Below are 26,829 nucleotides of genomic sequence, written 5' to 3' on the forward strand. Positions count from 1 at the left end.
CTTCACTGGATAAGTCTACCAAACATTATAAAAAGAATTAATGTAAATCCTTCTGAAACTCTTCCAAAAAACTGAAGAGAAGGGAATACTTCCAAACTCATTTTATGAGGCCAGCATTACCCTGATACAAAAGCCAAATAAAGACACTACAAGAAAATAAAATCACTGCCCAATATCTCTGATGAATATATACGCAAAAGTCCTTGGGAAAACTAGCAATTGGGGGGCAGTCCAAGATGGCATCTCCTCCCATGGACACACCAAATCTACTGCTACATACAAAACAATTACCACTGAAAAAGAACTATCTAAATAGCTCCTCCAAGACAAAGGATAAAAGAGGCACATTTAAATAGGTAGGAGAGGTAGACATGTAGTTTCACCAGAAAACTCACCTCCATTAAGCAACCCACAATAGGGAGGGCTCTCATGGGTCTGGAGCTACTTCCTGAGATGCAAGGGGCTTGTGTCAAACCTTGATACCTGCACTGAAAAAATGAGGCCCCCAAAACATCTGGCTTTGGAAACCCAATGGGACTCAATCCAGGAGAACTGGGGGGCTGTGAAATCTGAGATACTCCTTTTGAGTGACTCATGCATGGTCTCACACTTCCTGAGACTCAGTGTAAAGGCAGGAGTTAGAGAAGTGCCTGGACTATATGTGAAGGAGATTCATTTATTAATCTTAAAGTGACTGCTGGAGGGGCAGGTATGAGTTGGGACTTTGCAGATGGAGGTTCTGGTGAACACCATTTTTGCACTCTCCCTATACCTTGCTAGCACAAGTGGGTGCACAGAGACACAGCCTCCCTAAAGCACAGTATTGTAAGTCAACTATACTTCAATAAAAAAAGAGTACCTTAAAAGGATCATACACCAAAATCAAGTGGGATTTATCCCAGGGATGCAAGGATGATTCAAAATCTCTGCATCAAATCAAGGTGATACAACACACTAACAAAATAAAAGATAAAAATCATATGACCATCTCAATAGATGTAAAAAAAAGCATTTGACAAAATTAAACATCTACTTATGATTAAAAAAGAACCCCTCAACAAAGTGGGTATAGAGGGAATGTAACTCCACATAATAAAGTCTATATATGACAAATCCACAGCGTATATCATATTCAACAATGAAAAGCTGAAAACTGTTTTTCAAAGATCAGAAACAATAAAAAGATGCCCACTTTTGCCACTTTTAATCAACATAGAATTGAAAGTCTGAGCCACAGCAATTAGGGAAAGGAAGGAAGGAAGGAAGGAAAGGCATCCAAATTAGAAAGAAGTAAAACGGTCACTATTTGCAGATGACACGACACCATGTATATAAAACCATAAAGAGTCCACCAAAAAACTGTTAGAAGTAATAGATGAATTGAGTAGAGCTGCAGGATACAAAATCAATACACTGTTGCATTTCTATACACTCATAGCCATCAAAAAGTGAAATTAAGAAAACAATCCCATTTACAATTGCACCCAAAAGAATAAAGCACATGGGAATAAACGTAACCAAGGAGGTGAAAGACCTATACATTGAAAACTATGAGACATTGATGCAAGAAATTAAAAAGTACACAAATAAATGGAAAGATAGTCCACTACGACAGTGGTCCCCAACTTTTTGGCACCAGGGACCACTTTGGTGGAAGACAATTTTTCCACAGATAGTGGGGGCGGGGTATGGTTCAGGCAGTAATGCAAGCGATGGGGAGTGATGGGAGCAGCAGATGAACCTTTGCTCGCTTGCCCACCCCTCACCTCCTGCTGTGGGGCCCAGTTCCTAACAGGCCCCACAGGGTACCCGTGCGTGGCCTGGGAGTTGGGGACCCCTGCACTATAAAACATTACTGACAGAAATTAAAGAAGACACAAACAATGGAAAGACATCCCATATTCATGAACTGGAAGACTTAATATTCTTAAAATGTCCATACTGCCCAAAGCAATCTACAGATTCAATGCAATTCTTAGCAAGATTCCAATGGAAGTTTTTGCAGATAGAGATAAAAAAAGAATTCTACAATTCATATGGAACCAAAAAGGACCCTGGCCAAAACAACTTTGAGAAAGAATAACACTTCTTGACTTCAAAACATATTACAAAGCTACAATCATCAAAACAGTTTTGTACCAGCAAAAAGACAGAGATATAGACCAATGGAACACAATAGAAAGCCCAGAAATAAACTGATGCTTATACCATCAAATGGTCTTTGATAAGGGTGCCAAGACTAAACGATGGAGAAAAGGTAGTTTCTTCAACAAATGGTGTTAGGAAAACTGGATATCCACATGCAGAAGAACGAAATTGAACCTCATCTTACACGATACACATAAATCAACTTAAAACACACTTACATCATTGAGCAAATGGATTAAAGACTAGTAATCCCTGAACCATAAAACTCCTAGAAGAAAATATAGGCAGAAATCTCCTTGACATCAGTCTTGGTGATGATTTTTGGATTTGGCACCAAATGCAAAGGCAACAAAAGCAAAAAGAGACTACTGGGACTACATCAAACTAAATACTTCTGCACAGTAGAGAAAACAATCAACCAAGTGAAAAGACAACCTAAAGAATGGGAGAAAATATTTGCAAACCAAATACCTGACAGGGTTTAATATCTGAAATATATAAGGAACTCCTACTACCCAATAGCAAAAATCAAATAACACAATTGAACTAATGAGCAAAGGACCTGAACACATATTTCTGGAAATAACATGTACAAATGGCCAAGAGGCACATGAAAAATTGTTCAACATCACTAATCATCAGGGAAATGAAAATCAAAGCCATAATGAGAGACCACCTCACACCTGTTAGGATGGCCATTATAAAACAAGCCACCAGAAAATAACAAGTATTGGCAAAGATGTAGAGCAATTTGAAACCTTGTGTACTGTTGATGAGAATGTAAAATGGTACAGCCACTATGAAAACAGTTCCTCCAAAAATTAAAATAGAACTACCATATGATCCAGCCATCCCACTTCTGGATATTATACAGAAGAATAAAATACAGGATTTCAAGAGATAGCTGCACTACCATGTTCACACAGGCATTCCTTATTTTATTAAGCTTCACTTTATTGCACTTCACAGATACTGCATTTTTTACAAATTGAAACTTTTTGGCAACCCTGCATTGTCAGATGATGGTTAGCATTTTTAACTAATAAAGTATTTTTTAATTGAGGTATGTACATTTTTTAGACATAATGCTATTGCATACGTAATAGATGACAGTATAGTATAAACATAACTTCTGTATGCATGGGAAACCAAAAAATTTGTGTGACTGGATTTGTTGTTATATTTGCTTTGTTGCAGTGGTCTGGAACTGAAACTACAAAATCTCCAAGGTATGCCCATAGGTGGAAACAACCTTAATGTTCATTGACGGATGAGTGAATAAAGAAAATGTGGGGGTTTGGACTATTGGATAATGGACTATTATTATGCAGCCTTTAAAATGAACAAAATTCTATTTTGTTTCACTGTGTAAATTTTGTGCACATCCTTTTGGGTGTATTGATAAACAAATTAATATGTAAGTCATTTTTGGGGGGTCCAAATACTAGCTACAAATTTTCTGTGCAGTAAACATCGTTTATATATAAACTGTAAATTTATCCAACTAATTTACTGAAATAATTCCAATGAATTGGAACTGTTAGGACTAAGGATATCCCAAATTTATACTTTTGAGTCCAAACTAGATTTTCCCTTACTATATAGACAGGACCTCATCAATCTTGTCCCCCTGTGTTTACGTGGGTATGTTTCCTAAAACTGTATAAATGTTAAATTTCTAATCTTTGGTAATATGATATTACAAAACAATTGCTTTTCTTCTGTTATCGTTCAGCTCAGTCATCTTCATATATGCTTAATCCTTCCTAGTTACTTGTGTTATTTCATTTTCTTCTGTTTTTTTTTTTTTTTTCCCACTCCTCTTGGTATATCGACATCTTCGTTACTGGTTTCTAAGAACTCATTTACGACTAAGGATGTTAACCATATGTCATGCAATGCAAATGAAATACCATATTTTATTGCCATCAATTTACTATAGTGTTTTGTATTTTGGTTGTGTATTAAAATATAAACATGTTGTATTTTTAAAAATAATAAAAATAAATAAAAAGAACAAAATTTTGACATAGGCTATAATATGGACGAACCCTGAAGTCCTTATGCTAAGTGAAATAAGCCAGTCCCAGAAAGACAAATATTGCATGATTCTACTTATATGAGGTATCTAAAGTAGTCAGACTCATAGAAGCAGAAAGAGAGTGATTGGTTGCCAGTGGTTGGGGGAGGTAGAAATTGGAGTTGCTGTTAAATGGGTATAGAGTTTGAGTCATGCAAGATAAAAACATTCTAGAGATGTACTGTGCAAAAATATGCATATAGTTAACAGTACTGTACTGTACACTTAAAAATTTGTTGAGAGTAGATTTTATGTTATATGCTTTTTACCACAATTAAAAAAAAAAACTTCCATGGGCTTATTAGCATTCAAGCTCCTCAACTTTATATTTAAGATCAGTCACAATCTACCTACTAACATTTTTTTTTAAGTCAGGTAGGTTTATTTCCACACCTCCATCATTGTGTTGGTTTTGTACCTGTTGCATAAAATCTCTCATTCCTTCGTTCTACTTGGCCAAATCCAACTCATTCAACTCAAATCCCGATTTCTCTATGAAGACTCTCAGAAAAATGGCCACACAAATTATTCTCTTCTCTGAGCTCCTTATCCATTTATTATGTACTGCCTAGTTTACTTTTTAACTTTTCACACGTGGAAATCTCATGTTTCCAGTGGATTACAAGTTCCTAGTAGACAGAAGAGCATGTTTTAATCTTATTTCCAAGTAATTGCTTAACAAAGTCCATTGCCCATTGTATAACTCAATAAATATTTCTCAGCTAACTAAATGCTGCCTGGAATATAAAATGGTTAAAATGAGAAATCTGTGAACAAAATCTTTATTTTGGAATGTGAATCTTCAGGGCTGGCTTGAGGTGATCTCAGAGAACTATTTAGGAATGCATTTTCCTCTTATTAAGTTAGTTCACCAGATCTACTATAACTAATATAACTAATCTGTTATATAGATAAATGCATAACATATTTTAATAACTCAGTGTAAAATTTATTTCCATATATTCTGTAACATAACCTCACGAATAGGCTTTTTCATAAAACTTACCAGGGATGTTATACAACAAACAAGAACAGCCTGCTTTACCATCCTTAATTCCATAACCAAAGTAACAACATAAACCATTATGGCAACAAATAAGTTATTCCTCTGTTTACTGGAGAACAGAGAATATTTATTGGGTACTCACTTTCTGCAGTAAGCAGCAAGGGATGTGGTTTTGCTAATGTTATGGGATGCTTGAAAACAGATTGCCAAACTGGGTAGCTCTCAAGAAGGCTTGTTGAAGTATGCTTTGTATCTATATACACATATATGTACACACACAGTACCACAATCAACAGAACCATAGTTAACACAAGTTTCCAATGTTAGTTTGAGGTTTTTAGTCAGCTGGCAGAAAATGAGGAGAAAATAAAAGGCTTCTTTAGAGCTGTGCTAAATTGCTCTGGAAAAGTTTACAAATAGTGTAACCACGTATTTCAAACAGAGTGTGCATGATTTTTTTGATGACCATCTTGTATAACTGAAACATAACTTGAATAATTTATATTGTCCCCACTTTCTAAAGAAGACATATATACGAAAATAAAGGAAGTTTTAAGATGCTTCCATGACATAGTGTATACAACTAAAAAAACACATCAGGCAAATAGGGTCAGTATGTTTGCCTCTACTTTTCCCTTCTGTTTCTAGAAACAATTTTGAGGTAAATAGGAAGGATGAAAAAGAGAGACAAAAACAGACCCTTCCCAACCTATAAAATGTAAAATAATATTCCTCTTCCTTTAAAATTTTCTGGTTTTTTTGATGAAATCATCTATGATATTATATTAAAATTCAGTCATGTGTAGAAAAACAATTAGTCTCATAATGTTGGTGCTGATGAGGCTACAAGCTCATGTTTATTGAAAAAATTTAGATAAAGCAACCTAAAAAGTAACTACTACCCACTGGAAATTCAACCATTAATATTCATTAAAATGTCTGGCTTTCAGATCTTTTGTCCCACTTTTATATTGTAATTTTAAGACCAAAGGAAGTAATGAGAAGTATTAAAGATCACTATTATAATACTATTCAAAAGGTCAACTGCCTTTCTTCAGTTCTCTGACACTGTTCTTAAGAAAAATTTAATAGAAACAAAATTTACAAACAAGAGGATTTACAAAGCCATCTTGTGTTCTTCACCTCGTATGATATGCATACTTTAAAACATAAAGTTAGGGGGTGGAGTGCAAGATGGGGTAGGGATTAAGAGGTACAAACTATTATGTATAAAATAAAAAAGTGCTATATTAAAAGGATCATACACCATGATCAAGGGGGATTTGTCCCAGGGATGCAAGGATTTTTCCATATCTGCAAATCAATCAGTGTGATACAACACATCAACAAATTGAAAACCCAAATGATCATCTCAATAGATGCATAAAAAGCTTTTGACAAAATTCAACACCCATTTATGATTAAAAACTCTCCAGAAAGTGGGCATAGAGGGAACACACCAACAACATAATAAAGGCCATATATGACAAACCTACAGCTAACATCATACTCAATGATGAAAAACTGAAAGCATTTCCTCTAAGATCAGGAACAAGACAAGGATATCCACTCTTGCCACTTTTATTCAACATAGTTTTGGAAGTCCTAGCCATGGAAATCAGAGAAGAAGAAGAAATAAAGGGAATCCAAATTGGAAAAGAAGTAAAATTGTCACTGTTTGTAGATGACATGATATTGCACATAGAAAATCCTAAAGATGCTACCAGAAAACTACTAGAGCTCATCAATGAATCTGGTAAAGTTGCAGGACACAAAATTAGTACACAGCAATCTGTTGCATTTCTATATAGTAACAATGAAACATCAGAAAGAGAAATGAAAGAAACAATCCCATTTACCATTGCATGAAAAAGAATAAAATACCTAGGAATATACCTACCTAAGGAGGCAAAAGACCTGTACTCTGAAAACTATAAGACACTGATGAAAGAAATCGAAGATGACACAAACATTTGGAAAGATATACCCTGTTCTTGGATTGGAAGAATCGACATTGTCAAAATGACTAAACTACCCAAGGCAATATACAGATTCAGTGCAATCCCTATCAAATTACACATGGCAGTTTTCACAGAACTAGAGCAAATATCTTAAAATTTACAGGGAGACACAAAAGACACTGAATAGCCAAAGCAGTCTTGAGAAAGAAAAACGGAGGTGGAGGAATCACACTCCTTGACTTCAGACTATTCTACAAAGATACAATCACCGGGGCTTCCCTGGTGGCGCAGTGGTTGAGAATCTGCCTGTTAATGCAGGGGACACAGGTTCGAGCCCTGGTCTGGGAGGATCCCACATGCCGCAGAGCAACTAGGTCCATGAGCCACAACTACTGAGCCTGCGCATCCGGAGCCTGTGCTCCGCAACAAGCGAGGCCGCGATAGTGAGAGGCCCCTGCACCGCGATGAAGAGCGGCCCCCACTTGTCACAACTAGAGAAAGCCCTCGCACAGAAACGAAGACCCAACACAGCAAAAATAAATAAATTAATAAACTCCTACCCCCAACACCTTCTTTGAAAAAAAAAAAAGAAAAGATACAATCACCAAAACGTGTGGCACTGGCACAAAAACAGAAATATAGATCAATGGAACAGGATAGGAAGCCCAGAAATAAACCCATGCACCTATGGTAAATTAATCTATGACAAAGGAAGGAAGACTACACAATGGGGAAAAGACAGTCTCTTCAATAAGTGGTGCTGGAAAAAATGGACAGATACGTGTAAAAAAAAAAATGAAATTAGAACATTCTCTAACACTATACACAAAAATAAACTCAAAATGGATTAAAGACCTAAATGTAAGTTCGGATACTATAAAACTCTTAGAGGAAAACATGGGCAGAATACTCTTTGACATTAATCACAGCAATATCTTTTTGATCCATATCCTAGAGTAATGGAAATAAAAGCAAAAATAAACAAATGGGACATAATTAAACTCAAAAGCTTTTGCACAGCAAAGGAAACCATAAACAAAACCAAAGACAACCCACAGAAGGGAGAAAATATTTGCAAATGATGTGACTGACAAGAGATTAATCTCCAAAATTTACAAACAGCTCATGATATCAAATATCAAATATCACAATATCAAAAAAGCAAACAACTGAATCAAAAAATGCACAAAAAATCTAAATAGACATTTCTCCAAAGAAGACATACAGATGGCCAAGAGGTGCATGAAAAGATGCTCAACATCACTAATTATTAGAGAAATGCAAACCAAAACTACAATGAGATATTACCTCATACCAGTCAGAATGGCCATCATCAAAAAGTCTACAAACAATAAATGCTGGAGAGGGTGTGGAGAAAAGGGAACCCTCCTGCACTGCTGGTGGGAATGTACATTGGTACAGCCACTGTGGAGAACAGTATGGAAGTTCCTTAAGAACTTAAAAATAGAGTTGCCATATGATCCAGCAATCCCACCCTTGGGCATATATCCAGAGAAAAACATGGTTTGAAAGGATACATGCACCCCAGTGTTCACTGCAGCGCTGTTCACAATAGCCAAGACATGGAAGCATCCTAAATGTCCATCAAAAGATGAATGGATAAAGAAGATGTGGTACATATATACAATGGAATATTACTCAGCCATTAAAAAAGAATGAAATAACACCATTTGCAGCAACATGGATGGACTTGTAGATTATCATACTAAGTGAAGTAAGTCAGACAGAGAAAGAAAAATATCACATGATATCGCTTATATGTGGAATCTTTAAAAAAAGGATACAAATGTACTTATTTACAAAACAGAAACAGACTCACAGACTTAGAGAATGAACTTATGGTTACCAGGGGGGCAAAGTCGGGGGGAGGGATAGATTGGGAGTTTGGGATTGACATGTACACACTGCTATATTTAAAATAGATAACCAACAAGGACCTACTGTATAGCACAGGGAATGCTGATCAATATTCTGTAACAACCTAAATGGGAAAAGAATTTGAAAAAGAATAGACACACGTATATGTATAACTGAATCACTTTGCTGTACACCTGAAACTAACACAACATTGTTAATCATCTATACTCCAATATAAAATTAAAAATTTTTTAAATTTTTAGAAAATTGTGAATCACCGTGTTGTACACCTGTAACTTATATAATATTGTATATTAGCTATACTTCAATGACTTTTTTTTAAAGTTAGGAAACCCTACAGAAGAAAAAAAAATTAAGTTCAATTATTACTTCCTCTTGAAGTAATTCCCAATTTCCTAAGGCAGAATCTGTTGCTCAATTATCTAGGCTCTCATAGCCCTTCACCAACTCTTTTATATAGCACGTCTTACAATACTTTGTGATTTTTTTTTTTCCAACCTCTCTCTGAACTGTAATCTCATCAAGGGGAGGGACCGTAGTTCAGAAATCTTTATCAACCCACATTTAGTACTTGGGCTAAAACATAAAAGAAACTCAATAAATGTTAAACGAATGAATTACTGAATGAATGGAAAAATGAATGTGTTTATATATGCATCAAGTTCAAGTTCCTAAGTATACAGCAGGTAAGGGGCTAAATTACACATGAGAAATTCTCAACTCAGTTCTCTATACTACCTCTCTCTCTCAATGTCCATTCATGCTACTATTTCTACTTTGGGATTTGGTTTACGACTAGATATTGATTATTTCTGTCTCGACGTCAACCAGATACCGCAAGCTAAATATACCCAGAATCAAATTTCTTGTCTTCCCCATCTTCCAAACCTGCTCCTCCTTCTGAGTTCCTTAGTCAAGTCAATGACATCAGTAACCCAAATCATAGTCCCAGTTTTATCTTTGACTTCTCTTTCTCCCATCACCTTCATTTATTCAGTTACCAAGTTGCATTGTTTCTATTTCTGAATTAGCTTTTAAATAGTCATTCAATCAATCATCCACTCAGCCAATATCTATTATGTTCCTATTATGTGCTACGGATATTATCATGGTTATTGTGATATGTATAAAACCAATTAGTGTCCTTCTCATAAAGCTTATAGTCTAATAGAGAGATAAGCAAATCAGCAGTTATATGAAGATAAGTGCTTGATAGATTTTTTTAGGAATACAGAGAAGAGACAACTCAATTAGATTTCAGAGGAACAGGAAAAGCTTCCTGGACAATGTGGCATGTGATGTGTAGGTGTTAGCTAGATAAGTAGGGCACAGATCCAGATTAAAAAAACAGCATGCAGGAAGCTGTGATATTTGAACAAGTATGGCATGGTTTGGTACTCTAAATAGTCTACCTGGAGTAACGCTTTTGAAAGAGCAATGGGAGATGGGACTAGATGACAACAGAGTTAGAAAGGGAGAGTAGGTCATAAAGAACCTTGTGTAAAAAGTAAAGAACTATAATCCTTAACCTGGAAGCTATGGAGATACTGAAGAATTTAAGTACAAGAATGACATGATGAAATCTATACTTTACAAACATTATTACATCAGTAGTTTGGATGTAGATTTGAAGAAATGCCAGAATGGTGGCAAGAACAATTAGAGGGCTATTACACTAATCCTGGTGAAGAATAAATAGGGCCTAAACTAAAACATTGGCAGTGAAAATGGTTTCAAGAGCAAAGATAGGAAATTTTGAGTCAAAGGAGAGATCAGGATAAAGGTGATAATTGATAGCATGAGGTCATTCAGGGGTCAGGAGAGGGTTTGATACAAAACATATGTGAAATTTGAATACTGGGGAGGGGGAGGAATAACTTTTCTGTGGAGACAGAAAGGGAGGGGGAAATACGGCTGAATATGTACAGGGAGAGTTGTTAGGTGGCCAGTAGTGTTTTCAGATAACACACAGGATGCCCAGTTAGATTTGAATTTCACATAAAGAATGAATAACTTTTAGTACAAATGTGTTCCAAATACTGCATCTTCATCCTCTCACAAGTTTCCTTTTCCTGAATGCCATATATCTTACTTGTCTGTCTGCAAATTCTGACTCATTCATCATGTCAGCTCAAGTGCTACCTTCTCTACAAAGTGTAATCTGAGTCCCCTAACCATATACTCACATAGTATCACATATTATATGTTATTCACATGGTTATTATAAAGGATTTCCTGCATATATTTCTCTAGATTGTAAGTTTCTTGAAAGTAGGAAGCAGGACTTTTCATCTTTGTAGCCCTAGGGTCTAGCACAATGGCTGCCACATAAGAGGCAGCCAGCAAATATTTGTTGATTGAATGAATGTTCTGTTTCACTTCAGATCTTTATAACTTCTTTTCTAGCTTTTTCTAGCTCATCTCTTTGCCTTCATTTTTTCTCTTGTTAAACCATCCTCCATGCTGACATAAGAGGTATCTTTTTTAAAACATAAATCACCTAGATTACTTTACTATTTAAAAATCTTTGATTACTCCATGATGCCCATGGTAGAAGTAGGAACTCTTCAACATGGTCTTAAACCTTCCCCACAATTTAATCCCCAAACTAAGTGGTTAAGAGCTCAGAATTTGAAATCATGTCTGGGTGAGAATCCTGACTAAGTCACCTGATAGTTATGTGACTGAGGGAATAACTTAACTATCTATAAAATGGGGATAAAATCTACCTCATAAAGCTGTTGTGAAGATTAAATGAGATATCTGTAAAACATTTACTACAGTACTGTAGTACTTGACACTATAGTACACTAACAAATATAGCTATATTAATATCCCTTCCAGCTTCATCCCCTAACACTTCCTTTCTACTCACACTAATAACCTTCCACAGCAGCTATACTTCATAACCTGCCAGTTCTCCAAACTTCAGGCTGTTTCACTGTTCTGTGTCTATTCACAACACTTCAATTGTTTACAGTGCTCATTCTATGTCAGCCTGCTTGGCAAAGCTTGGTATTTACAGGTTTTCTATGGATAATTTCTAGTATACATACACAACAACAGTAAAGGAAGTTAGAAATGATTAGGTTTCTGCAGGTAGTTTGTGCTATGTATAAATTCCAGAACACCATAGGCTTCCTTTTATTTTAATCAGTGGATATTTAATAGGCCCTAAAGGGTTTTAGTGGTCAGAAAACTCTCATCCATTTAGTGTAGGCTATAGGTTTTGGGGTTTTTAAAATTTTTTTCACCTCTTATAAGAAATCGTTTCTTTCAGTTATTTATGTGCTTTGCAAATACTGTCACCCTAATCTAAGTCTAGACCAAACCAGGAAAATCATTTTCAATGACCTGAACCCAAGAGGCTGTATAAACATACTCCTACTAAACAAATGATACCAAAGGAACAACCAGACACGCAAACTACTTCCTGATTATCTCAAAACAAGCTGTACAAGGTTTTTTAAATGCACTGAGTCAGCTCAAAAATATCCAGAAATGTTCTGATATTTCTAAAATATTTTTTTACCCATTCATTGAGATTTGACATTAGAAAACTATAGATACCATACATTTTTCTTCTTCTGTTTTTCTTTTTCTTTTTTTATTCCTTACCTTTGATCCTTCAGGGCCATTTTGTCCAGGAATCCCAATATCTCCAGGAAAACCCTAGGGAACATAAAAATTTAGAGAGTTTATTCCATAGCAAATTACTTTAAATCTATTAAGTATATAGAAATTCCCTTTACCTTTCTTTGATGTCCAATAAAAATGATTTATTCTCCTCAAAACTTCAATATTAAAGATTAATCGTTAGGCAGTTGTCTGACATTAGAATACAAAACTTACTAAGTATACTAAAACAGAGCTTACTTCATCAATTATTCATGAACAATCCTCAGACCCAAAGAAAATTCTCTAATCCAATCTAAGAGATTTTTGGAATTTTATTCAAAATCATTCACAACTTGAAAAAAAGGCAAAAAAATATGTAACAGGTCTTTTCAGTGTCATATGGGACACAGAGCCACCCAAGGATTAGGGGAATGTACTTTGTTAGACTCACTGTTTACTAACTATATGCTAATTCTTCTGTTTGGTGAAAAAAACAATAACCCCAAAGGTTATATAGCTTAACATACAGGATACTAATCAGTTTTGTATTGAACTCAACTATCTTATTCCAACATTCCCATATTCAACTGCCTATAAATAGCTCAATGTTCTTTGAATTTGTATTAACATCTTACTGGTTCCATCATTAATTAACAAGTTGAATAAAATCTCTGACCCATGTTTACTTCATATTTGCCTGAAAATCATAATTTTACCTTTTCGGAAATTATACTTTAGCAGTCTAAAACAGTTTTCTCAAGAAATAGAAATGGACCAAAGTGTCAGAAAAATCTGTGCTGAGAAAAGGCCAACATTGTTGCTCCAAAATGGTTAGATCGATATTCTTACTGAAATAATACATTAGAATGAAATTCATCATGATCAGTTTCAATATTGATAATAAGCTAATAATTATAGTTTTCCTTGTATTTTGTCACAGATAAGCTGTTTCAGTGTTTCCTTCTGACGTGGACAAAGGAATAAAAAGTAGGATAAGTACAAGAATCACATCTTTAAAAGTAAAGAAGGCTACAATTAAGTATGAATGTCAGCTAGAAAAGACAGTTCATTGGAGGGGTAAATATTATAGTAATTAAAATGCCAACAAATAAGATGGAATAGCAAGGTTGATTCTGGAAAACTCAGCTTGGAAAAAAAGAAAAAATCAACAGTAAGTGATACCAACTTATCCAGTCTGGATTAGGACAGAAATGACTCCAATTTAAAACTTGGATTCTGTGGAGAAAAATATTACTTGTGGTCGTTTCTGGCAGGAGAAAAGGCAGTGGTAACAGAAAGACTGGACACAGGATCAGATTTCTGGAAGTTTTGGAACAGAATATGTTTAATACAGACATGCTGATGGCTTTTCTAACTAAAGGAAATCAGGTTCATCTATACTTTCTCTGCCTTGAGTAATTTTCCCTTATCTTTCTTTACCTGGAACACTTAAGTTTTAAATAGGAGATTAAATAATATATTACTTGCAAATCTTTCTTTGACCTACAATACCCTGAGTTAGGACCCTTCTAAGACTCACACCATCCTAGGATCCTACAAGTTTACTTGATAGTGTTTTGGCTTGTATTGTTTTCCTCATCAGATTGTAAATTCCCTGAGGGCAGCTTTATCTCTTATTAACCACCATATTCCCAGAAACTAGTACAACACCTGGCACATAGTAAATGCTAAAAAAATTGATTTTTTTTGCTCTTGAATTATGATTTGTTTCTTTTGACAATAAAAAGGGACAACATGGCTGGTGGCTACTTTTGGCCCCTCAATACCAGTTTACAACCACTGGTTCACAGCATCCTCATAGATAAATTCATAATTCCTGTCCATTCTCCAGCTGAGCCTGGAACACCTTGTCATACTAGAAACCAAGTTGTAAAAGGTATCAAACCTGGAGTCATGTTAAAAGAACTCTGGGAGCTTGAAGAGGATTTCACCAGCCAGAAATGGGACAATATGAACTTCAGTAAGGACAAAAATTGCAATGGATTGCAACAGGTCAAATATGATTAAATTCAGAAGTTCAAAATGATACAACAAAAAATTATTCACATTTAGCAGACGAAAGAAAGCCAACTCATTATTTCCAAAACTGGTAGACAAAGGTGAAGAATCAAGCATTTATTCCACCTTTTCTATACATAAAATAACACAACTAACCAAATAGTAGATTAGGGGATGTATTCCAGCCAATAAATGAGAAAGAAGTGAAAGAACAAGAATATCTCCATTTTGCAATCCCCTAAATGATCTAATGTATGTAGGGAGTTGAGGAATCACAACTGTTAACTAACATCACAGAATGATGATAGACATTTTGTGCTTCCTAATGAAAGAACACAATATCACCCATAGGCTTGCCAAAAACAAACAAGCAAAACTGACCTTGGCTAGGCCTCTATATGTGGCTACCAATTTGCAGGAAACACAGAGGGAGAAACATGCTTAACTACACCATGAGACTATAATCAGCAAAATCCAGGCTGTGGGAATCTCTACAGGTTAAATGGCTGGGGATCTTCAACAATTAAATTATAAAGTGGGGAAAAGGCAATGGAAGGAGAACTTGTAGACTGAAAGACACAAGAGTAAGACAAACAAGACTAAGCTACAGTTTTAAAAGATGTACACCCGAGTGATAAGCCATTAAAGAAAAAAGAGGAACTGCTTACTTATTGGAGGAGAGATAGGCTTGTAGCTGGGTTGGGATCCATAAAAGTTTCTGGGAATAACTGGCAGTTCTATTCCTGACCTGTGTGGTAGTTATAAGAGTGTTTATCTTATAACTGTTTGTGATATACATTTGTTTTATATAGTTTTTAGTGTCTGTGCTTTACTTTCAATAAACAGTAAGAAAAACGTTATGAGGTGGCTTCTGGATAAATGTGAACTATTGAGTATATATGCATGAATATCTGCTCCTTCTTAATCATTAAAATTACAGTAAAGGAATATTTAAAAGACAAAAAGTACCAAAGACCAGGGAATAAGAGACAAAAGATGTCAGCAAATCTGTTCTTATATTATAGCCATGTAAGTTGAATATTTTAAAATTAAAACTTTATTTAAAAGTTCAGAAGCACATCAGTATAGTTATTAAAAGGAGGAAAAAAATCTCCTCAAATAGGATACCTTTGAAACATGGCCAGAGAATATATTTTTTTAAATAAACTGTTTTTTTTTTTAATTGGGGTATAGTTGCTTTACAATGTTGTGTTAGTTTCTGCTTCACAACGAAGTGCATCAGCTACATGTATACATATATCCCCTCCCTCTTGGACCTCCCTCCCAACCCCCACCCACAATCCCACCCCTCTAGGTCACCACAGAGCACCAAGCTGAGCTCCCTGTGCTATACAGCAGGTTCCCACTAGCTATCCGTTTTACACATGGCAGTGGACCTAGAGTCTGCCCTAAAAGGTGAAGTAAGTCAGAAAAACAAATATCGTATATTAACACAGATATGTGGAATTTAGAAAAATGGTACAGATGAACCTATTTGCAGGGCAGGAATAGAGACCCAGATGTAGAGAACGGACGTGTGGACACAGTGTGGGGTGGGATGAATTGGGAGACTGGGATTGATGTATGTGCGCTGCCATGTATAAAACAGATAGCTAATGGGAATGTTTTTATTATTTTAAAAATTCCAGGGCTTCCCTGGTGGCGCAGTGGTTAAGAATCTGCCTGCTAATGCAAGGGACACGGGTTCGAGCCCTGGTCTGGGAAGATCCCACATGCCACGGAGCAACTAGGCCCGTGAGCCACAACTACTGAGCCTGCACGTCTGGAGCCTGTGCTCCGCAACAAGAGAGGCCACGAGAGTGAGAGGCCCACGCACCAATGAAGCGTGGCTCCCGCTTGCCACAACTAGAGAAAGCCCTCGCACAGAAATGAAGACGCAACACAGCCATAAATAAATAAATAAATAAATAAATAAATAAATAAGAAAGCCAAGCATTTGAAGCCCTTAAAAAAAAAAAAATTCCGTACCTGGGTTACCACCAAGTAAAGATCTTACCTCTTAAATAATAAATTTAAAATATAAAAATCAGAGTTAACTGGGTCAACTGAATTTTAATGATAACCTATGTCTACAAAATAAAGTTTTTTTAACTCTCTAATTGTTGAAAATGTAAATCAAATGACAGGACGTGACCATCCTTGCCAAGTAGCAAAATTTCAGAGAGCTCAGAGATTGAAAGATTTAAAAATACACCATTCAGAGTCTATAACTTTCATTAGAAAACTACATTGGCATGAAACTATACAGAAAAAAAAATTAAAAACAAAAATCTGATAAAATGCTTTAATTATTTTTTTCATCTAAAATACTTTAGTAAACACTGAAAAGTCAAAATGGTTTCTCCCACAATGTGCTTCACTCTCTAAGTTGTCACATCACATTTGAAAATATAACACCTTAGTGAAGAAAAGGATGAGCAGTCTGACTTGCGGTGCTTGTTTTAAAAATTGAGATATAATTGACATAAAGCATATTAGTTTCAGGTGTAAAACACCTGTATATATAGAGCGAGAAAGAAATGATCACCACAATAAATCTAGTTAACATCCATCACCATGCTTAGTTGTAATTTTGTGTGTGTGTGATGATAACTTTTAAGATCTGCTCTTTTAGAAACTTTCAAATGTACAATACAGTGTTATTAACTATGTTACCATACTGTGCATTACCTCCCCATGAATTATTTGTAACTGGAAGTCTGCACCTTTGACCCCTTTTACCCACTTCACCCGCCTTCCCCACCTGACCCCTGCCTCCTGCAACCACCAATCTGTTCTCTGTATCTATGAGGTTATTTTGTGTTTGTTTTCGTTTAGATTCTATATAAAAGTGAGATCATGCAGCATTTGTCTTTCTCTGTATGACTTATTTCACTTAGCATAATGCCTTCATGGTACATCCAGGTTATTACAAATGGTAGGATTTCCTTTCTTTAAGGCTGAATAATACTTAATCAGATTTTTTTTTGCTATTGAGTTATATGAGTTCTTTTTATATTCTGTATATTAACCCCTTATCAGATATTTAATTTGCAAATATTTTCTCCCATTTGATAGTCTGATTTTTCACTTTGTTGATGGTTTCCTTTGCTGTGCAGGACATTTTTAATTTGATGTAGTCCTACTTGTTTATTTTAGCTTTTGTTGCCTGTGTTTTTGGTGTCAAATCCAAAAAATCATCACCAAGACCGATGTCAAGCAGCTTTCTGCCTATGTTGTCTTCTATGAGTTTTATGGTTTCAGGTATTACGTTCAAGTTTTTAATCCATTTTAAGTTATTTTTTGTGTATAGTGTAATATAGGGGGTCAAGTTTCATTTTTTTGCATGTGGCTGTCCAATATTCCCAAACCATTATTGAAGAGACTGACCTTTCCATCACTGTATATTCTTGGCTCCTCTGTCATAGATCAACTGACCACATGTGGATGGGTTTATTTCTGGTCATTTATTCCTTTCTCTTCTGTTCCAGTAATCTATGTGTCTGTTTTTATGGCAATATCATACTGTTTTGATACTATAGCTTTGTAATATAGTTTGAAACTAGGAAGTGCAATGCCTCCAGCTTTGTTCTTCTTTCTCAAGGTTGCTTCAGCTATTTGGGGTCATTTGTGGTTCCATATGAATTTTAGGATCGTTTGTTCCATTTTTGTCAAAAATGCCATTGGACTTGTGGTAGGGATTGCACTGAATCTGTAGGTTGCTTTGGGTAGTATGGACATTTTAACAATATTAATTCTTCCAATCCACGAACATGGAATATCTTTCCATTAATTTGTGTCTCCTTCAATTTCTTTCATCAATGTCTTACAGCTCTCAACATACAGGTTTTTCACCCCCTTGGTTAAATTTATTCCTAGGGGTTTTTTGTTGTTGTTGTTGTTTTTTGATGCAATTATAAATGGAGTTGTTTTCTTAAGCTCTCTGATAGTTCATTATTAGTGTATAGAAACAACTGATATTTTTTGTATATTGATTTTGTATCTTGCATGTGGTGCCTTCTCAATAGAAATAGTTTAATCACCAATTTTTATTAAGAAGCAGGAAACTCAAGTAGCTTTAAAAATAATAAGTGAAAATGTGTCTTCTGTTTTTGGACTGCTAACATTTGTTTACTGCACTGAGAAGAGTGATTCAGTATCCTTTCCAGTAAAAACGTTTTATTATTCTCTAATCACTAAAGGCTGAGTCTAGTTCACATGCATTTTTAAAGCAAAACCTGGGAACCGAAGCACAAGCAGATTCCATTAGTTTCCTAAGAAATCATAAAACTAAAATATTATCATTCTTAGTCTGGCAGCTGTCAGAAATCTGGAAGCTAGAGGCTCCTAACAGAATAAATATGTGATGCTCTATGGTACACACTGAGCACATTAGTAATTCTTCAGTAAGAGTGGTAAGTCTGTTTTATTTTGAAATATATAGTCTTTTCAGTTAAAAAAGTAGTTAAAAATGGTAAACTGATAAATAATCCACAAATAAATAAATCCAATGAATAAACTAATTATGGTATATTGGTAAGATGAAACAACCTGGATGTGGCAACCTGGATGAATCTCAAATGCATTATGCTAAGTAAAAGAAGCCAGACCAAAAAAGAGCATATACTATATGAGTTCATTTACGTAAAACTTTAGAAAAATGCAAATTAATCTAAAGTGACAAAAAGCAGATCGGTGGTAATCTGGGAAGGGTGGGGGCAGAAAAACAAAATGAGGGATTACGAAAAATGAACAAGTGTTGAGTTTGACAAATACCTTTTATATCTTGATCTTGGTGATGGTTTCACAGGTTATACGTACATGAAAAATTATGAAATTATACAATTTAAAATATACAGCTTATTATATTATAATATACCTCAATTATACCTGTATAAAACTATACAAAAATAAGTTAATTGGTATTGGGTGTTTTAGATAATCATTTGTTTTTTGGTAGGCAACAGTTTGTAATGATTTGAAGACCATTAGAGAGAAAGTAGAATTTATTCATTGAACTTGTTCCCAGATGAAATCAGTGAAGTTCAGAATTTGTATTATTTTGGAGGTAATAGCACGTTCAATTATAATAGGTTAAAAGTAAAGTACATATTTGGGGAAATTAAAATTTTTCTCATATTTTATAATATAGCTTTAAATACTCTGTTATTATAGATAAGAGTGACATTTAGGTCATTTAACTATCATGAAAAATTTCAAGTTTTTTCATTGATTTTTATATACACTGTGCATTAAATACACAAGAACACAATATGGTTTGGCTTAAATTTATCTTCTGAGTAGTTTATAAGTCTGAACAAAGTAGAGATGAATATATTCCTTTGAAAAATAGTCATATTGCAAAAAGATAAAATTAAGAAACCATTTAAGATAGGGCAACATAAAAAGTATGAATTCCTAAAGGGCAAAGTTATGCAAAGCCTTGTCTGGTGCGGGGCATACAGTACCTTCAAAGTACATTCAACAAAAATTTGATGGCCTGAATTGATGAACAAATTAAAAACAAATTCTATTTGAATAATTATATTTTCAATTACACAATTTCAAAATTTACCCTTTATCTGAAAAAGCAAACAACTCCACCCCAACCAAAAATAACCAACTAGTATAGCTTCTATAGATAGGAATGAAATTTTTCATATGCAAACAAGAATGAATGCATCCAGAGGGAGAGAGGTTCTGTAATGAGAGAATTTAGTTTGAGACATGGATCCAAAAAACAATCATAAGATTTTGTTCTTTAGCATTTTTGGAAGTACGTGCCATGTCGGGAACATACTGAGTCCAAGTAGGAAAGTAATAAAAGATTTAAATGACCTTTTCTGAGTGAGAATAATCTATCCAAAAGGTAATGCCAAAAAAATATTTGAAAGGACAAAAATAATAAATTCACTTTCCCAGTAAACTATAGAAACTAAAGTTGAGCACAGGGCAGTGTGCAACTGCAAATTAAGGAACTGTTCTGTCTTCTGAAAAAACCACAAATAGAAAATATGAGCTTCTGGAAACATAAATGCAGAATAAAGAATTCATCTAAGTATCTGGCTCACTTTCATTCTCTTTTGCTGTTTTAGGTCTAAAAAGCCATCAAAACCAGATTTTTTTTCATTATGATACTGTTAAAAATCTTTGCAAATGATTATTGCTATTTATATATTTTCCCTTCTGTAATTCTATATATTTAAGCAGTAAATATAGCACAGCTGAACTCTAAATTCCATTTATATGTAACGTTCTAAAAACTCAGAGAAAATCCACAAAGACAATAAAATCCTTTATGATATAGCATACACTCTCTTCTAAATAAAACTTTGCTTAAATAGTATTCACAGTATATTTGAAGTCACTCAAAAAACCTACAAAGTCAATTGCAAAGCCTACTTTAATTCTACTGAAATCTACAGAAAACTATTACTAAACTTATAATTTTAAAATAATTTATTTTGACCATTATTTGATACTTAAGTTTGGATAACCTATAGTGACAAAAAGCAGATCAGTAGTAGACTGAGGAAGGGAGGAACATGAAGGACAGAAAGGAAAGGTTACAAAGGTAAACAAGAAATTTGGGGGTTTGATGGATGAGTTCACTATTTTGATTTCAGTGACTGTTTCACAAGTTAAACATATGTCTAAAATTATCAAATTGTACAGTTTAAATATAGGCAGTTTTGTTATATGTAAATTATACTTCAATAAAACTGTAAAGCAAAAAGGTAATTGGTATTGGATGTTTTAGATAACCACTTGCTTTTTGGTAGTCAATAGCTAGCAACCACGTAAAGAACCTTAGAAAACTTGTCCCCAGATAAAAATCAGTGAAACTCATATTTCAAAATGTTTTGGAGATAATAACATGACTGTGATTTGATACTTACCTTTAGATAAATATCATTTTAGGTATTCCTTGTCTATATACGTGACTCATTTAGAATTCTTATGAGCATCTTTAAGAATATCTAGTCATTCCTTCAACACGTAGTTGCCATGTGTCAGGCATTGTTCTTGGTACTGAACGTATTCTAGAGAATGAAGATATTCCCTGGTTTCATAGAATGTATGATATATTCCAGAGACTCTTTACCTCAGATTCTCATTTCGGTGTAAGTTTGTGGCAGGGAGTGGGAAGTTGGGTGATTTAAAAAGCTGATTTATATTGTTATGAGGAACTGTCACGTATCAATCGCCTACGTTTGGTTTAAATACACAACTATGGGCCTGGGCCACTTTATGTTGTTTCTCATTCTCTCGTTTTCTAAATGGAATGAATAGTGTGGCTATCTTGTTTTCTTTCTAAAATCATATACTGATTAGTTGAGATGTAGACCTGTATCTGGGCCTTACTGAGAATGCTCCTTACCCAAAGAATCTGGCCTTGGAGCTGTAAGCAATAATTGACCAATACATTGGGTTATCTTTCTTTGGAGAAGGGAGAGTGTATTTTCAGCTGTGTGGGTAGCCACATCCACTATGTTACCAAAGGCATTTTAAAACCTGTGTAAGTGGGAAGAAGGGTATATACAGACATTGGGCACCAAAAATGTGAAATGTAGGGGGCATTTCTTTTTATCTGCTCACCATCTCTATGGGGAACTACTCTCTTCCCCAGTTTGCAGTGCATGTGCTTCTGGTCCCCATCCCAGTTTTTAGGGGTATAGGATCACCTATACCCCTAGGTGATCCAAATCCTGCCAATTACAGTATTCCTGTTTCATGGCTGTTGTGATTGACTTAAAGATGACCATGTAATCCCAGTCAGATTGGCTGGAGCCTACCTTAGAATTTCTGCTGGAGCTACACAGAAAGAAGAGTGCTTTCTTTTTGCTAAGATTGCTAACTCTTAGAGCAATATAAGCCTTGAGTTGCCAAGAGCCACCTGTTCCACAATGTTTGTGAATGAAGCCAGCAGAGATAAGTAAGGCTAGAAGATGAGAGTAATTTGATTATATTCATCCAGCTCCTGTATCTAGCCAAACCTCTAGGCACATGCACTGCTGGACTTCCTGACTACATTAGCCAGTCCTGATTTTTTGGCTGAAAACTGTTGAGTTAGGTTTCTGTCATTTTTAATGGAAACAGACTTGACTAAAACACTGAACTGTCTGCAATTCTCTAAATATACCCAGCTTCCTCATATATCTGTTCTGGAATGCCCCTGCCCTCTGCTTGCATTTGCTAAGTCCCTACTACGTCTTCATCTTTGATCAAGCAACCATGCTTCTCAGAAGTCTTTAACTCCCTCCACCCCTGAGGTTCCTTCATCATACTATTTGTTACTAACTCAAATGTATCATGATCTGTGAAGCCTTTCATAGATCCTCTTAGTCAAAATCAGTAGCTGTTCCTTTATATTCCTACAGAACTCTGTTAACATGGCTGTTTAGGACTTATTGCACTATATTATAATTATGGACGTGTTTATTCCAATATAATGTGAGCTCATGGAGGAAAATGAATGTATCTTACTCATCTTTATACCTCCAACATTTACCTTAACATGTTGCTGGAGACAATTCTCCATAGTCTCTTGAATTTCTGCACGTTATGCAAATGAGGTACTTACTATTTCTCATACCAGTCTCTTTTCAGGGAATTTTGTATAGTAAACATAGAGATAGTGTCTCCCCCTATAGCAAAAGTCAGGAACACTTACTGTCCATATAATAATGTCTTTTTCTGGAACCCATTATTTTTTATAGCTGTCCATTATAAAAGATTCAGCTTCCCTAAGCTCCAAGTTCTTCTTATGAAATGCAACCCACTGTATATGCAAAGGTCATCCAGCTCTCTTCATATCACCCTCTGAAAACTGAAGCTCAGTGAGTCTGTGCAGAAATGTTGATACTCCAGAAACTACTGTTGCTGAGAGTAATAAACTATAGTTTTTCTCTATCCCAGGAGTCTTGTGTCTTCTACCAGAATCTTTGAAACTGTCAGGCTAACTTGTTGGCTTACAAACAGGATAAAATCTCAGATCCTTCACAGTCCCTGACGGTTCAGGTCATGAGGACGGGATACTGATGGAGACATAGCTTTCTGTAAGAGGAAGTATGAGAGCTTCACCAGATGATAACAGGATATGAGGAGAGTTAATTGGAACTGGCAGTGAATTTGACCAAATTGTGGAGTCAACCAGGCAATAAATCGTCCCGCACTTTATTGCCTGCTAAAAGAAGGAACTGGGAAAGATGGCTGTAGACCAAGTACTGGGAATGGGAAGCATCTTCAAAGACAGTTGCCCTAGTTGTTGCTAACTCTCCTCTGGATGGAAAGATTTCCTCCTCAATCTGGTGAGCAGCCTCAGATCTACCTCATTGTAACAAAAGTACTAAGTACTATTATTAACAGTAACTAATAGTACTAAGATTCATCCTAGGTTGGCAGAAGATTCCATCCCCTTTCAGATAACTGTTATAGAGACTGCCACTTATACTGAGTATGAAAGGATAGAAATTTGTGACTGTTTTGGACAGAAACCAGGCAAATCAATAAAACTTTGGCTGGTTTACTTGGGAGATGAAGGGGAAGATTCCATATTTTTTTCCACAATACGACTATGGTATTAGGCCTGATTACCTAGCTACTGAATACTGTGCCTCTGATATAGCTTAGAATCAAAGGCCTTATGCAATTTGGAACCAATCTACTTTTATAACCTTATCTGTAACACTAAACCAACACAAGAAATCTGCATCAGCTAGCCAGTTTTATTCAATGTCTGTAAATCCACCAAGCATATTACCTAGATGTCTAGCTCCGCTCATGTGATTTACCCTGCTTGGATTGCTCTCCCCTTTTCCTGCCCTTTATTCATCAACAATCTAATTCAAGATCCATCTTTTCCAAGACCCTTTCCCTAATCCATCTTAACTCTCAGTACTAACACTGAACTGTAATAACTATTTATTTAATTCTCACATGATGCCATTACCATTATTAACAGTATATGCATATATCTTGTCTTTCTCAAGCAGGCTGTAAATTTCCCCCAATTATGGATAACACATTCTTTTTGTATATATCCCACAGTGTTCACTAGACACAGCCTTGCACACTGCAGGAAGTCAAGAAACAATTTTTTTATTTACTGATTTAATCCCATGTTTTCTTTCAGCACTACTTTTTGAGTAACAACTAAAAACACCAAATTACTCAACCAAACTCAGTTGATAAAAGACACCAAAGATATAACTGGTTTAAGTGAAGGGAATCCATTAGCAGTAACATCTACTCAACTAACGTAGCTGGCCACAGGAAGCCTCATTCCAGTTAAGTTCACTTAAGTGCTAAAATGGACATTTAGAAGCACTCCTTCACTAATGAGCAGACTCTCCAAATAAACTTTGGTCTTTGTCTCTAATGAAGACCACCATGGTGGAAAAAGAGGACCCACTGCTTGGCCACTTCTGGTATCTCTGTGATTAGTGGTCTCAGCTCATTTTTACAGTAAACAACTGGTCCCATTTACCAAGAACGTGATCCAAAATTCAACTATTTGGCAATCTCTGTAGCCCAGGGAGGTTAACGGCTGAATCAACAAACATTCTAACTATCCTGCTACCACATTTGAAGGTGGTTTGCTGCCAGAACTGGGAGGAAGCATGTGGTTAGTGCTAAAATTGATACTACTATGCTTAAAGGAATAGAAAAGAGTCCTGTACAGCATTCTCCATATGTTTTTCTTAAAAACAAAGAACAATTATGGAAAAAATTTTAATCTTATGTTTTAAAGTACATAATGTTTTACCTTGAGACACCTCTAATATTTACAGTTCTGTGAAGAGCTAAATGCACAGATGTATTTACTTCTTTGTTACAGCAATTTAATAATTCACCTAGAATAAGCAAGAAAATAACTTTGAAGTGACATTTGTTCAGATGGTCTTTAATGATGAACAATTCTCTTCAATGCCGATGGCAAACAACTTAGCATTTACAACAAAAACTTCAGAGTGCTTTGCTTTTACTAACTCTTATGAAGATTTGAATTTCCAAACTAGAAAGCACTAGCAAGAAATATTGGCCAGTCTTGTCCTGTCTTATTGGTAGTATAGGTGACCACTTGTATGATATGATTAATTTGAGGGGTATCAAAGTTTCTAATCAACCACAAATTTTTCCCTGCTCATTAAACGATACTCAAGACTCACTGCATCACTTTCAGGTTTCTGTTTAGTGTTGAAATGTAAATATCCTTGAGAGGGAATTATATTGCAGTTAGCTGTTAACCAGTTACTGATGGGAGTGAAATATATTTATCAGGTCTTTCTCTAAAAACAGGCTTTGATAAGAAGGGTAAATTATGGAAAGAAAAAGAGACACTGGCTGTTTGAAATAGACAAGAACTCATACCCAACAGGGAAAGAATATAGAAAGGAGAGACCAGAGACCTCAGGAAAGAAATTCTTTGGCTGTTTTATAATTTTCTCTGAGAACTACACTGATTCTAGACTATTAAAGAATGACCTGATTTTTTCTTTTTAATCTTATCAAACCTAATTAATCTTGATGTCTGGGAGAAAGACAGACAGTGGAGGCTTTGACATCATCTGAATTTAGTATTAATTTCTTGAATATAAGCTCCTTAAAGTCAGGACTTAATCTAACTCACTATCGTTTTGTGTTTTTGGTGATTAACATAAAATAGGTATCTCTAAAAGACCTCCTGAAAATGAATAATTAGAACTGGATTTTCTAAAAAGGAGCCAAAAAGGCAGGGATACTCCTATCGTTAGGTGGACCTTTGGTTCTAAGAATCAGCCAATCACTCACAACTACATGACGGCCAATCACATTGTGTGTGAAGAGCATATCAGAGATTAGTGCCACCATTTAAGATCTAAAATATGTACGGGTGGCAGTCTCTATCATAGCACTGTTTAATCTGTCAGACTGGCCAATACAGAAATCAGTTTTATTCTGGAGATAACTGTAGACCACAGCCCCAAATGCAGCTGCTGTGTCAGATGTAGTATTATCACCAAAGCAGATGACTGAGGCCTTCCCTTACATGGTGTGTAGTCACTGATTTGGCAAATGCATCCTTTTAATTTATGTTTTAAAAAAGAGATTTAAAA

The 26,829-nt window shown here is 35.3% G+C and overlaps 1 protein-coding gene across 1 annotated transcript in view; it reads right to left on the reverse strand.

Moving 5' to 3' along the window:
• Positions 1-26,829, reverse strand: part of COL24A1 (collagen type XXIV alpha 1 chain) — a 382,692-nt gene that overhangs the window by 225,635 nt on the left and 130,228 nt on the right. The window contains exon 20 of the mRNA XM_007457245.1: positions 12,713-12,766. Coding sequence (XP_007457307.1) covers positions 12,713-12,766 — 54 coding nt within the window. The remainder of the gene's footprint in view (positions 1-12,712; positions 12,767-26,829) is intronic.

The sequence above is a fragment of the Lipotes vexillifer genome, unplaced genomic scaffold (genome assembly GCF_000442215.2).
Source record: "Lipotes vexillifer unplaced genomic scaffold, Lipotes_vexillifer_v1.1 scaffold250, whole genome shotgun sequence".
Classification (NCBI taxonomy): Eukaryota; Metazoa; Chordata; class Mammalia; order Artiodactyla; family Lipotidae; genus Lipotes; species Lipotes vexillifer.